This window comes from Rattus norvegicus, chromosome 3, assembly GCF_021556685.1.
Source record: "Rattus norvegicus strain SHRSP/BbbUtx chromosome 3, alternate assembly SHRSP_T2T, whole genome shotgun sequence".
Lineage (NCBI taxonomy): Eukaryota > Metazoa > Chordata > Mammalia > Rodentia > Muridae > Rattus > Rattus norvegicus.
The window spans coordinates 113,822,396-113,837,875 of record NC_141536.1 but is presented as its reverse complement, the minus strand read 5'-3'; the positions used below and the strand labels follow the sequence as shown (position 1 = coordinate 113,837,875).

The 15,480-nt window shown below is 36.8% G+C and overlaps 1 protein-coding gene across 4 annotated transcripts in view; it reads left to right on the top strand.

The window, feature by feature from the left end:
- The window catches only part of Trpm7 (transient receptor potential cation channel, subfamily M, member 7), a 90,948-nt gene that overhangs the window by 19,965 nt on the left and 55,503 nt on the right, over positions 1-15,480 (top strand). For all 4 annotated transcript variants that reach the window (NM_053705.2, XM_087654380.1, XM_087654382.1 and 1 more), the window contains 6 exon segments: positions 821-859; positions 3,894-4,092; positions 6,206-6,419; positions 10,781-10,905; positions 12,952-13,123; positions 14,903-15,077. In NM_053705.2, coding sequence (NP_446157.2) covers positions 821-859; positions 3,894-4,092; positions 6,206-6,419; positions 10,781-10,905; positions 12,952-13,123; positions 14,903-15,077 — 924 coding nt within the window.

The following is a 15,480-nucleotide window of genomic DNA, read 5'->3' as shown; positions in this document are numbered from 1 at the left end:
CAGCTACAGTGTACTCATATAAATAAAATAAAAAAAAAATTTTTTAAATGCTTTTTGGTTATCAGTGCTGAGGAGTTGAACCCAGAGTTTTATTTATGCCTGTTAGACAGGTGCTCTATCACTGAGTTATATCCACAAACCTGGCCCATACCTTTAGAATTTGGGTTAGAGTGTGAGCAATGGATACTTTTAATTTTGACAAGTATTATCAAATTGATGTCCATAAAAATATTGATATATATTTCTCCAGCAGATAGGACTTCCTTTTTTTTTTGAGCTGGGGACTGAACCCAGGGCGTTGTGCTTGCTAGGCAAGCGCTCTACCACTGAGCTAAATCCCCAACCCACAGAGAGGACTTCCTTATGTTTTCATGAAACTATTTAAATATTAAAATTTTCCTGGGTCTTTCATATATGTATGTCTTTACTGTTAAATCTGTTCATATTTTTCCATTTTTATGTTAAATGTTAACAAATTGATTTGAGGATGCTCTACTAGGGAAACTAACTTTCTTTTCTTAAAATTTGTGTTTATGTCTTATTGCAGATTTTTCCTACATGTAAATGTGATTTTGCATTTAATTTGTCATTTTACTCTATTGTTTCTTGGTTTTATTTCAAAATTAAAAATACTTAAAACAATTCTATGCAAATTTAAAAGGTTAGTTAAATGTATAAACCAAGGTATGTATGACCTATGGAATTTATTAAAGATATATGTTTAGATTTTGTTTTATACTTTTTAATGAACTTACTATTATTTACTTTAAAATAAATGTTTTTTTCTTGAACTAGTAATTTACCTTTCTACATTTTATAGATGTCTTCCAGGATGTCAGATTTGTCAGCAACTTGTCAGGTGAGTTTATTATATACTACAGCACATTTGAAAAATAAACTTGACTAATATTTAAGAAACACCAGGTATGGCACAGTGTAAAAAAATTGGTGTTATTATATTTGCAGGATTTTTACTCAAATATTTGACAGTTCTGTTTCAAACTTAAAGCTACCAGAGTAAGGCTCTGAGAGTGAGAGTTAGTTGAGAAGAGAGGGAAGAAGGAACAGGGGATTCTGACAAGCAAAACAGGCTGTGGGAAGATCTGACAGTTAATGACCCATGGCTCTATTAGGAAACTACAGTGTAAAAAATAGAATGCGGTTGGTAGTCTGGGCTACCAGCATTCAGGAGACAGAGGCAGGCAGATCTCTCTCATCTCAAGGTTAGCCTGTCCAGGGCTACACAGTAATCCCCCCCCCCCCCAAAAAAAAAAAAAAAACCAAAACCCAAAACCTCAAACCAATTAGAAATGAGTAGGGACTAGGTCATTTATGCTTAATATATAGTATATCTTCTGATTTTTTTATTAAGAGGTTAGATGCAAGCTGGAGAGATGAATCCTTGGTTAAGAACACTGGCTGTTTTTCTAGAGAACCCAAGTTTGATTCCCAACAGCCAAATGGCAGCTCACAACTGTCTTTAGCTCTTGTTCCAGGGGATCCAGCGTCTGCCTTCAGCATCTTTGACATTGCTTGCATGTGGTACACATACATAATTCAGATAAACACTCATACACAAAAAATTAACATGCTAGATTTTCTTCTCCTCTCTCCCTTTGCAGCCATCATTCTTTTTCGTGTTTGTTGTCTTTGTTGAAGACAGAAATCTCATGTAGTCCATGCTGGCTTCAAACACTTGGACCGAGGCTGAGATTTTCTACTCTCTTGCCTCCATTTCCCAAGTGTCGGACTTACAGTTATGTGTATCACACCTTGCCCGATCTATCAATTCCTTTCTTTTGTTTCCTTTTTATTCTAGCTTGTTTAAAGACTTATTTCCCTTACCGTTGGTTTTCAGCAGTGTAGTAATTTTTGTTTTGAGATAAGTTCTCTCTGTAGCTCTGGCTGTCCTGGAACTCAGAGATCTGCCTGCCTCTTGACTTTTTTTTAAATTTATTTTGTTCATATGAGTGCATTGTAGTATCTTCAGACATACTGGAAGAGGGCATCAGATGCTATTACAGATGACTGTGAGCTACCATGTGGTTGCTGGGAATTGAATTCAGGACATCTGGAAGAGCAGTCAGTGCTCTTAACCATTGAGCCATCTCTCCAGCCCCTGCCTCTGACACTTAAGTGTTGGAATTAAAGATATGTATGACTACTCCTGGCCATAGTATAGTTTTTTTTACTGCTGAGATACATGGACTCAAGAATTTTCAAAATTCAAGAAATTTCAAACTTTTTTTTCAATGTCTTCTAAATTTGTATTCCCATTTCTTTTTAAGGCTCGAATTTTATGCGTTGAACTATTTGATGTCATTCTAACTTTTGAGATGTCTTTCAGTTCTCCTTCCTTGTGTTCACATTTCCTTAACTATCTGTGGCATATTTTTAATATTTGGATCTTTATAATACTTGTTTTATATCATCTGTCATTTTAATTTTATTTAATGATGTTTATTTCCTTTAATAATACCTTTTACTTCATTACATGCCTAGGATAAACATGTTAAACATGTTTTCAGTTTTGTTGATGTTTGTTTTGTTTTTGATGAGTTATTGCATATACCCTGCAAGCCTCAAACATGGTCATCTTTCCTTGTTCTCCCAATACTTGTGGGGCAGCATGTGTGGCTTCATGATGAGAAGTTTTGATGAGTACTGTACATAGTGAATTTTAAGATTTGGAGGGGTTAGATTTTGGGCTTACTTTAACAAGCAATTAGGTGAATTTGTTTCAGGTTGGTCCTTTGAAGTTTTGCTTTTGATTTTAGTACTTGTACTATTTAAGTCTAATTTAGGTTCATTAGTCAAACTCTACTTTTTTTTTTAATGTATATAAATACATTGAGCTGTCTTCAGACACACCAGAAGAGGGCATTGGATCTCTTTTAGATGGTTGTGAACCATCATGTGGTTGCTTAGAATTGAACTCAGGACCTCTGGGAGAACAGTCAGTCCTCTTAACCACTGAGCCATCTCTCCAGCCTGACAAAACTCTTCTGAAAAGCCTGTTCTAGGACTTATATATCAGAAGGCTGTTTGTTCATTCTAGCTGTGCAAACTATTCTGTGCGCTGGATGAATTTCAGAATTGTTCCTATACAGATGGTCTGCCTGCATGCATTTAGAACTCTTTTCCTGGGATCACTTTTGCTTTATCAATTTTAAACTCTGCTGTGGTTTCCGTATTGCACAGCTCTTGTGTTTTGTTTCTTACAGTAATGGTCCAGTAGGTACTTTAGGTAGCACACCATCACTCTTTGTGCTCCTGGCCTCAGGCAATGATTTATCACCCTTTGGTGACTTGGTAGATTAGTTTGGTTTTCTTGAATTCTGTAGTCCTGGAGTCATACATTCATTGTAGTGTTTGGCTTAGGTCACAGGCAACATAAATTCTACCCATTATTGTGTCTACTCAAATTTCATCTCATTATGTAGCAAATATTTCTCTTATGTAGTTGTACCACATTTTATTTATTGTTTACATTACAGTTTCATTATTAATACACCAATGTACTTATTCCTATACTGTGGTAAAAATATCTACTTATAGATACCCTAAAATTAAAATGTCAAACTATTTTTATGTTCATTCATTTAAATTCCATTTTTCAATAACTTAATTTTAAAATTTACTTTCTAATTAGCTTACAGATTAGCAAGTTTCCTGGCAGCATTGACAGTCATACTTAGTTTGGGTTGTGCCCTCCACCCCCATCCTCCTCTTCTCATATCCCTGTTTCCCATCCTGACTTGAAGCCCTTTTGTTGCCAGTCTTCCCATGTTACTTTCACACCATAGGTGTTTTATTACTCTTCCTACCTACTTTCCTTTCACTCTTAATTTTTTGAAAAGTCTCATTATAAACTCTTAACTTTTTCCCTTTAGATGTTTCTGTGGTCGTTTGGTCAAGCAGCATGCATGCTTTACTGCAAGTCTTGCCACAAAATACTCAGATGTGAAATTGGGTGAACACTTTAACCAGGCAATAGAAGAATGGTCTGTGGAAAAGCACACGGAGCAGAGCCCAACAGATGCTTATGGAGTCATCAATTTTCAAGGGGGTTCTCATTCCTACAGAGCTAAGGTATGTCACTTACTGGATTTGTTTTTTATTTAGTTTATTTTGTAATATGTGTAATACCAAAACAGAGTAAGGTGCAGTGCATATATTAAAGTTCTTAACATAGGTTGACATAAATACAGAATTACTGTATTTTGTGGATCAGATCATCATTATAAAAAGTCTTAATTTCATGTTTATTGTCAGAATCTGTTTTCTGAGAGTTAAATCTCCTTTCTTTTCTATTGCTGTTAAATTAATGTTGCTGTTAAAATAATTTTGTCTTTTATCCCACACTAGATCTGGCACCATAGTGCCCATGACATCCGTTGGATATTTTAACCTCAGTCAGCCAAGCCCCTCACCTGCTTTGCTCCATCCCATATGTCACACTGCTGATGGCTACTCTCTGAGCCTGGCAACAATCTCTCTACCTGTCTAGTTCCCAAGGCAGGTTGCCACCATGCCAGACATACGCATCCCAATTCCATGGCGGCCCAGTGTCTCCAGCCACCACAGGCTCTCTTGAATTCAATTAAATTACCACATGAAAGAACACACAACACAATAACCTCTGATCCAATTGGTAAGATATAATTGCCCATCTAGACATACAAAGCCTTGTACACATCCATCCTTTAAGAATATTCATAACAAGCTGTAAGTGTGCAGAGAGGAATCTTAACATCGGCCTCCATGTTCTCTCGGCTGCTTCTCCTCCTCTCTCACTCCCATCTCTTCCCCCTCTTTAAAACGTTTCTCCTACCCATTCTTCCTTCTTGTCTAATGACAGGCCTTGTTCTATCCTATACCCACCTTCACCTGTATAATGACATCATCCTACACTTTCTTTCTCTTTTAACATTTTCTTTTTTTTTCTTTTTTCTTTTTCTTCGGAGCTGGGAACCGAACCCAGGGCCTTGCGCTTGCTAGGCAAGCGCTCTACCAGTGAGCTAAATCCCCAACCCCCTAACATTTTCTTAAGATAAAAGGACTCATTTTTTTAGGCATTGTGACATATGCCTGACATCCTGCTACCTGAGAAGCCAAAGTACAAGGATTATTGAACCCACTTTTGGGATCAGGCTAAGCAGTATGGGAAAACCCTATGTGCTAAAAAATCAAATCCCCCAAAGTGGTAGCATGTATAGATGGTCTTTTAAAATCAAATCTTTGTATTTGAGTTTAAGTTTAAGCATTGTAGTATTAGCTATCTACTTGTCTTCCTTTTTTTTCTTTATTTTCTTGTCTTATTTTGATTGGGTTCCTTTTTTTTATTTTTTAAGATTTATTTATTTATTATATATAACTAGACAGTTGCTGTCTTCAAACACGCCAGAAGAGGGCATCAGATCTCATTACAGATGGTTGTGAGCCGCCATGTGGTTGCTGGGATTTGAACTCAGGACCTCTGGAAGAGCAGTCAGAGCTCTTAACCACTGAGCCATCTCTCCAGCCCAATTTGTTTCCTTTTATTCATACATTATTCTTCTGTTTCTTTAGTGTGATCTTGTTATAAAGTACAGTTTGAACTTACTGCTCTCTGTTAAAAATTATCTCCTCGCTTTTACCACTCAACAATGTAAGGACTTTTAGAACATCTGTAACTCCATTTTTTCTCTTGTGACTTATGTGCATTTGTTGGCAAATATTTAAATATTGCATATTTTTAAATTCTGTAATGTAATTTTAGTAATTTTATAACCTTTGCATCCTTCTCTTTGTATTAAGACATCATGCTCTTCTCCAAGTTTTCTTATTTTCCACAAATTCTTACTGCTTTTGTACCTGACTGATTCCAAAAACAAATGCAATTTGTCCTAATGCCTCTTACTCTTGGTTGTATTCATAGTTAAACAGGGCACTAAATGTTGGGTTAATTGATAATCGAGTATAAATAGATAAATTGACATCTTTATTTTGATTTTGGTGAATTACAATGCTAGTATTATAAATATCAGGAATTTTTCCAAATTTAAAAGCCATTTGCTATTTTTATTTCTAGGAGTGTAAGTATTTTGATAATGGCCCATGAATACTTCTTACATGATCTAACTTAAGTATATTTTTTTTGATTATCAGATGTTACATTATTAAATCTGCGAACATAGTTATTTTGGCCCTTTGTTTGTTTTAGTATGTGAGACTATCATATGATACCAAACCTGAAATCATTCTGCAACTTCTGCTTAAAGAATGGCAAATGGAGTTACCCAAACTTGTTATTTCTGTACATGGAGGCATGCAGAAATTTGAACTTCATCCAAGAATCAAGCAGTTGCTTGGAAAGGGTCTTATTAAAGCTGCAGTTACAACCGGAGCTTGGATTTTAACTGGAGGAGTAAATACAGGTAATATGAACACTATCAATTTTATTTAGTGTTTGCCAATCTTTCATATCAGTTTGGCATTTGGAATAACAAATTAGTATAAATATTTGATTCTTCTGTTACTCTATGTAATCTTTGGTAATTTTCATTGATAAAAATATCTTAATCTTTTTGGTTGCCATTCAGGCCTTTAAAATACACACTTTAGGACAAAAGTTTGCAAAGCTGTGTGCCAGATCCAGCTTAGGTAATTCTTCTTGTGAATAAAGATTTATTTGCATATAGCCACATTCATTTGTCTATACTTGTAACAAAGACTAGTAAGTACATACCACACACAGCCCAAATGTTAATGCTTGTCTCAAACGTTTGCCAAAACACTTGCTGACTCTACTTTAAAGTCTTGTCACTTCTAACTACTGATAAACTGGTAAAAGAATGGTAGTCTGCTCCTTTGGTAGTGGTAAAGGCATGTCCTTTGGAGGCTGGAGAAATGGCTCAGCAGATAAGAGCACTGACTATTTTTGTAGAGGACATGGGTTTTGTTTCCAGCATTCACATGATATCTCACAATTATTTGTAATTCCAGTTCCAGGGAATCTGATACCTTTTTCTGACTTTCTTGGGCACTAGGGACATATGTGATTCACATACATGGAAACATGTATTAACATAAAAATAAAATTGTAAAAAAGAAAAGTGACCTTTAAAAATTAAATTTTCAACCCGCGGATCCCGGCCCGCAGCAGCTCTCTGCTCCCAAACCCCGTGGGAGAGAGACCTCACTGCCTGATCAGGTGGGCACTCCTGAGGCTGCAGAGCGGAGGAGACCACCAACACTGCCCACCCCTGCCCACATCCCTGGCCCAAGAGGCAACTGTATAAGGCCTCTGGGTTCCCGTAGGGGAGGGCCCAGGAGCGGCAGGACCCCTGCGCCTGAGACACCGCCGGAACCTGAAGGAAACAGACCGGATAAACAGTTCTCTGCACCCAAATCCCGTGGGAGGGAGAGCTGAACCTTCAGAGAGGCAGACACGCCTGGGAAACCAGAAGAGACTGCACTCTGTGCACATCCAGACGCCAGAGGAAAACACCAAACGTCATCTGGAACCCTGGTGCACGGAGGCTCCCGGAGGGAGCGGCGCAGATCTTCCTGGTTGCTGCCGCCGCGGAGAGGACTTAGGCAGTACCCCACGAGCAAACTTGAGCCTTGGAACCACAGGTAGGACCAACTTTTCCCCTGCAAGAAACCTGCCTGGATAGGGGTTGGGGATTTAGCTCAGTGGTAGAGCGCTTGCCTAGGAAGCGCAAGGCCCTGGGTTCGGTCCCCAGCTCCGAAAAAAAAAAAAAAAAAAAAAAAAGAAACCTGCCTGGTGAACTCAAGACACAGGCCCACAGGAACAGCTGAAGACCTGTAGAGAGGAAAAACTACACGCCCGAAAGCAGAACACTCTGTCCCCATAACTGGCTGAAAGAAAACAGGAAAACAGGTCTACAGCACTCCTGACACACAGGCTTATAGGACAGTCTAGCCACGGTCAGAAATAGCAGAACAAAGTAACACTAGAGATAATCTGATGGCGAGAGGCAAGCGCAGGAACCCAAGCAACAGAAACCAAGACTACATGGCATCATCGGAGCCCAATTCTCCCACCAAAGCAAACACGGAATATCCAAACACACCAGAAAAGCAAGATCTAGTTTCAAAATCATATTTGATCATGATGCTGGAGGACTTCAAGAAAGACATAAAGAACTCCCTTAGAGAACAAGTAGAAGCCTACAGAGAGGAATCGCAAAAATCCCTGAAAGAATTCCAGGAAAACACAATCAAACAGTTGAAGGAATTAAAAATGAAAATAGAAGCAATCAAGAAAGAACACATGGAAACAACCCTGGACATAGAAAATCAAAAGAAAAGACAAGGAGCTGTAGATACAAGCTTCACCAACAGAATACAAGAGATGGAAGAGAGAATCTCGGGAGCAGAAGATTCCATAGAAATCATTGACTCAACTGTCAAAGATAATGTAAAGTGGAAAAAGCTACTGGTCCAAAACATACAGGAAATCCAGGACTCAATGAGAAGATCAAACCTAAGGATAATAGGTATAGAAGAGAGTGAAGACTCCCAGCTCAAAGGACCAGTAAATATCTTCCACAAAATCATAGAAGAAAACTTCCCTAACCTAAAAAAAGAGATACCCATAGGCATACAAGAAGCCTACAGAACTCCAAATAGATTGGACCAGAAAAGAAACACCTCCCGTCACATAATTGTCAAAACACCAAACGCACAAAATAAAGAAAGAATATTAAAAGCAGTAAGGGAAAAAGGTCAAGTAACATATAAAGGCAGACCTATCAGAATCACACCAGACTTTTCGCCAGAAACTATGAAGGCCAGAAGATCCTGGACAGATGTCATACAGACCCTAAGAGAACACAAATGCCAGCCCAGGTTACTGTATCCTGCAAAACTCTCAATTAACATAGATGGAGAAACCAAGATATTCCATGACAAAACCAAATTTACACAATATCTTTCTACAAATCCAGCACTACAAAGGATAATAAAGGGTAAAGCCCAACATAAGGAGGCAAGCTATACCCTAGAAGAAGCAAGAAACTAATCATCTTGGCAACAAAACAAAGAGAAGAAAAGCACACAAACATAACCTCACATCCAAATATGAATATAACAGGAAGCAATAATCACTATTCCTTAATATCTCTCAACATCAATGGCCTCAACTCCCCAATAAAAAGACATAGATTAACAAACTGGATACGCAATGAGGACCCTGCATTCTGCTGCCTACAGGAAACACACCTCAGAGACAAAGACAGACACTACCTCAGAGTGAAGGGCTGGAAAACAACTTTCCAAGCAAATGGTCAGAAGAAGCAAGCTGGAGTAGCCATTCTAATATCAAATAAAATCAATTTTCAATTAAAAGTCATCAAAAAAGATAAGGAAGGACACTTCATATTCATCAAAGGAAAAATCCACCAAGATGAACTCTCAATCCTCATCTTCGGTTGGTTTATATACAAGTGTGCAATTTCTAGGCTTGAAAGTAAAATGATGCTATCTGGTGCTGGATAGAGGAGCCTTATTTTTTATTATGGCAGCTTGCTATTTTTGTAACATGGTGATTTGGTTGAACACAATAAAGTACAGTAGTAACTGAAAAAAAAATTAAATTTTCATCCTGGCAGTGATGGCACATACCTTTTATCCGAGCACCAGAGAGGCAGAGGCAGGTAGATCTCTGTTTGAGACCAGCCTGGTCTACAGAGTGAATTCCAGGACTGCCAGAACTACATAGTGAGACCATGTGTCAAAAAAATAAGTAAACAAACAAAACTAAATAAATAAAAAAATTAACTTTTTAAAAAAATTATTGGGGCTGGGGATTTAGCTCAGTGGTAGAGCGCTTACCTAGGAAGCGCAAGGCCCGGGGTTCGGTCCCCAGCTCCGAAAAAAAGAACCAAAAAAAAAAAAAATTATTTTTTCATTTATTAGCCTCCCTTTCTTCAAGATCTTTTGTATAATGTTTAGTTAAACATTATTTATATAAATCACCTTAATTATCTTATTCATATTTTATTAATAATTATTTGTTTAGACTCATTATAAGACATTATTTGAGCATGGTGTGTTATAAGTAACAGACAGACAACTTTTTAAGATCTTACAGGACATTAACAAACATTGTGGCTTTTACTCTTGAATAAGAAGGGAAAGGTTTTAAGGTGTTAGTTGGTAAGAGCAAAGATTATCTGAATATGTTTTGAAAATGGACTGCTTTTAAGCAAGCAAGGCAGTGGGAACAAATCAGTGCTGCTGTTATTTTCCTTGTCTTAATGTGAAAGAGGAGATATAATTGTTTTTTCTTTTCTTTTTTTTTTTTTCGGAACTGGGGACCGAACCCAGGGCCTTGCACTTGCTAGGCAAGCACTCTACCACTGAGCTAAATCCCCAACCCCAAGATATAATTGTTACAAGAAGAAAATTATCCATCACTGTTAGGACTAGCCGATGTGATAGATTCATTACATGGGTTTTGGACAGTTGCAGTGGATTTTATTTATTTATTTCTTTTGGGTTCTTTTTTTTTTTTTTTTTCCTTCGGAGCTGGGGACCGAACCCAGGGCCTTGCGCTTCCTAGGTAAGCGCTCTACCACTGAGCTAAATCCCCAGCCCTGCAGTGGATTTTATATTGTGTGGTTTTGTTAATCTGTGGTTATCTTACAGTTTTTATAAGCTTGGCTTTGGATCGTATAGCCTTAGAATCTTATTTTAAATAAATGTCATAAATTATAGTGTTAGAATGTACAGGGTTTTTCTAATGGTGAATAAAATTTTGTATGAACAGGTGTGGCAAAACATGTTGGTGATGCCCTCAAAGAACATGCTTCCAGATCATCTCGAAAAATTTGCACTATTGGAATAGCTCCATGGGGAGTGATAGAAAACAGGAATGATCTTGTTGGGAGAGATGTAAGAAAGCTTTTTTTTATGTCTTAAATTTGAGCTTGTATACAAACAGGAATAATGCTAGCCAACTTGATAGACCATATCAGACTTTCACACTAAGTTTAAAACAAAATTTTCAGGGGTCTCTTTTGATCCTTTGGAAAATGTTTATCAATATAAATGCTTATAATAGTGTTGGTCCTTCTTATTTTCTGTTTTTAATGTAGAATGTTATTTTAATATATTTCCCATATAGTATTTGTATTTGTAACTGATCTTTTGTTTTGTTTTGTTTTTCAAGACAGTTTCTCTATGTAACTGTTGTTGTTCTGGGACTTGCTCTATAGGCCAGGCTAGCCTTGAACTCAGAGATATAACTATTTAATTTAATGTTGAGGATTAAGCTTGTCACCAAGAGTAGCAATTATATGCTAGCGCTTTATTTAAGAAGATTGAAGATGTGGACTGGTTTATAGATATTCATCAGGAGCCTATTAAAGTAAAAGCGGCTGGACGTGATGCTGCAGTGCCAAGGGCTTTGAGGTGGGGCCTTACCTGGCTGAGGGCCTTAGTTTCATTGCTGATAGGGCACCCACAGAGGAAATAAGGTATCACCAAAGGCATGGAGAGAACCCCTCGATGGTCAGGGGAATTTAGCAGCTCTGACTGTCAACTGGTTATACAAATTTCACAGAACAAAGATAGGCTAATGGTTATTGTAAGTGGTACAGAATATTTTTTGATTTTTCATTTCATGTCCATGGTTACAAGTTTAGTTACAATTAGAAGATACAAACAAAAACAGATTTTATTAACCCTATAACTCCAATTTAAAGAATATAAAGAATGTCTCCTCTGAAGCAAACACATTTATTACATGACAGCCAGCTTTTAGGCACTCCAGGCAAACAGAAAGTATCTGAACCAGTCTTTTTATGAATAAGTAAATACTAATACCTAACTTACTTTACTGTTGTGTCATCATTTACCCTGTGAAGTTGGAAATGTTTCTTTTAGTCAGTTTAGTCCCTCTGTCTTAGTTACTGAGTTGTAGCCCTTCAGGTGTGTATACTGTAGAACCCCCCGTCTTTAAAATTTCTTTGCTGAGAGCTTTACATCTATAATAAGAAGAGACCTTGAATATGTAACCTATTCTCCTGGCTAGCAAGTTTGTCAATTGACTCTGTTTACCCTGTGTCAATTATGCTGTTTGAGGTCGCTCAGGGGCAGATACTCAAAGAATATTTCTGGAGTAATGGCCTCATCTAGCCATATGCTCATCTGTGCTTAATGATGTCCAGGGCATAAGGAAGACTTGTAAAGAGTGGTCAATAAATTTAATTTTAGTATTTTCCTAAAAAGACTCAGATATAATTTTTCTTAATAAAAGAAATAAAATGAATTGTAATGCAGAAAAGTCCCCAAGAGTGCAACACGCAGAGACCACAACTCAGAAATAAAGTGACAGCAATTGCAGCAATCTGTTCCGCTTTGTTGGAACTACATCAAGCAACTGTGCTAGCTTCATGATTCTCAGTGTTCCCAGTGAATATGGCTGTGCCATTGGAGGCTTTTAATCCCAGCACACAGCACATGGAAGCAGAGGCAGACTGGTCTCTGAGTTTCAGTTGAAGCCAGCTTGATCTATATAGCAAAGTTCCAGGCTAGTGGGGCTTTATAATGTAATCCTACTTTAAAAATAACCAAGAGGAAAAATTAATGGTAATCATTTTCAAATGATACTGAATTACTAATGTCTGTTTTAAAAGACTATATTTATGCTTTGGAAAAAAATCACTTTGACATTTTGCTGCTTTTTTGTCTTCTGTATTGTACTTTACTCAAATAAATTTATAATTAGCACTGCATATTTTACTGCTCCTTTTGCATGCATGATAAAAACATGGCTCATTTTATTATTGCTCTTCACATACTTAAAAGTTTGTTCTTTTTCTTTATATATAAATGAAAATAGAATTATACGTTTTATCCATGGGTCACTTCAGAATTTATTTTACACTGTGTTGCATTCACCTCCCTTTCATTGACTCTTGTTTTCCTGTTGTTTAGGTGGTTGCCCCCTATCAAACCCTATTAAATCCCTTGAGCAAATTGAATGTTCTGAATAATCTACACTCCCATTTCATCTTGGTGGATGACGGCACGGTTGGAAAGTATGGGGCAGAAGTCAGACTGAGAAGAGAACTTGAAAAAACCATTAATCAGCAAAGAATTCATGCTAGTAAGGGAGTTCATAGATTTTTTTTTTTATTGTTAAAATACTCAAAGGTGTATTAATAGCCAGAAACATACTTGAAAAGTAGCACATTCTTTGAAGTAAGTATACTTTTCTTTCCATAGTAAGAGAACCTATAAAGCAACCAAAAATGGCTGATCTAAACTAAATGGTAAGACCCAGGAAAAGACATCCTAAAAGAAAAGTTTTGTTGTTCTCATTGTGGGTTGTTTTTTTTTTTTTTTTTCTTTCTCTTTTTTTAAACTTATGTTGATATTTTTACAATATCCTGTACAAACCCCTGTAGCTCAAGGTACTTACTAACATTCTTAATGTTTGTGGTCATTCTGATACATGACTTTGACTTTCAAGATAGTGATATAAAAGGACCAATATCACTTTGTTAAGAATTAGCTTTCCCTACAGTTTATAAAATAAGTCTATATTGCTGTTGGCACATGGGTCTTAAAAATTGATATTCTTGGAACAGATTTTTCTTTCCAACTATGACGGAACTTTCGCTTTCAACACCTATATTTTATTACAATCTGAAGTAGTTCTGTAACCTAGTATACAGAGAAGGTGAACTCTGATGAAGTGATACAGAAATATAAAATAACAGAACACGTATAGTGGAGTCACAATATTTGTGAAATGGAGTAATTTAAAAAATATTTTGGGGGCTGGAGAATGGCCATTAGTGGCTGAGAGCACTTGTTACTCTTGCAGATGTTCTGAGTTCAGTTCCCAGCACCCAGTCAGTGTCTCAGACCATCTATAATTTCATTTGTGGGGGATACAGTGAATTCTGACCTCTCAGGGCAGTAGGCACATGTGTGGTCCATAGATTGGCATTAGGCAAAACACTTATCCAAATAAAGTAAACAAATCTCTAAAAATTTTAAATTTTGTCTCCCCTACCCTGTGGGGTGACTGGAGGTCACAGGATACACCTGGCAGTTGGTTCTCAGGGTTCACTCTGTGGGACTTGGGGGTTGAACGCAGACTATCAGAAGCTTTGTTAACTGAACCATCATGGCCACCCTGAGAATTTGCAATGCTGTACAAATCTACAGTTAGACATATTTTGTGTTTTGTTACCACATTTAAGGTTGTTGTAAAAAATGAAGACTAGTATTCTTCACTAATTTTTTTATCTATTGTAAAAGTCTTCCACCCTTAATGATCAGTTCCCGTTCTGTAGCTCTCTCTAGTATTAATTTTTATACTAATGCCTCAACTACTTGGAATAAGAAGCATTGTAAAAATAAATAAAAATAGGTATATGATAGAAATTCAGCTAATACAGTATTAAAATGTAAAATTCCCCCCACCCCTGGTGGCTTATGCTTGTAATCACAGCTCTCAAGAGGCTGAGACTAAAGATCTGCTTGGGTTACAACATCAGACTTTCAAAAATAAGAAAAAGAAAAGGCTAGACATACTGAACCACAAATTATTCCTAACATATCTTGTCAAAAGTTCAATTAATAAATACACAAAGGTTTGTTTTCAGTTAATATGCACATTCTAGTTGGTATTAAATCACATGTTGAATTTCCTAATTTTTCACCCAGAGGCGATTTCAGTGAATAAATGTTTAGAGCACTGTTACATTGGTGCTTGGTTATTTATATATATACTGGCTATTGCTAACCTTCAGTGTTCAAGGTAAAGCTGACTGTCTGACAAGTAATTTTATTTTAATTTTTTTAATATAAAATAATTAAGATTAATTTACTGAGTTTTGTCAGAATTTACTAATTAAACTTTTACCCTTTTCAGGAATTGGGCAAGGTGTTCCTGTGGTGGCTTTGATATTTGAAGGCGGGCCAAATGTCATCCTTACAGTACTGGAGTACCTCCAGGAAAGCCCCCCCGTTCCAGTTGTTGTGTGTGAAGGGACAGGCAGAGCTGCAGATTTACTAGCATATATCCATAAGCAGACAGAGGAAGGAGGGTGAGTGTAGAGTATAGCATACTTTACAGTATAGAGTGCTATTGCTTATGTAATACTGGATTTCTTTGTTTATTTGATGAGAATGAAAATCTCAATTTCAGTAAAATGCTTTGTTCAGACTTACGGCAGTAGTTTGTCTCATACATTATTGGTATGAAAGTACAATCTTTTTGATTTTTTTATTCAAAAGATTATTTTTATTATTGCTTCAGAAATATACCTTTGACCTGATAGTTTAATTTCACATAATGGTTTTTACAAGTAAAGCGGGTTTTGTTTTTGTTTTTTAAGATTTTTTTATTTATTATTTATGCAGTATTCTGCCTGAATATATGCCTGTAAGCCAGAAGAGGGCACCAAGATCTCATTACAGATGGTTGTGAGCCACCACTTGGTTGCTGGG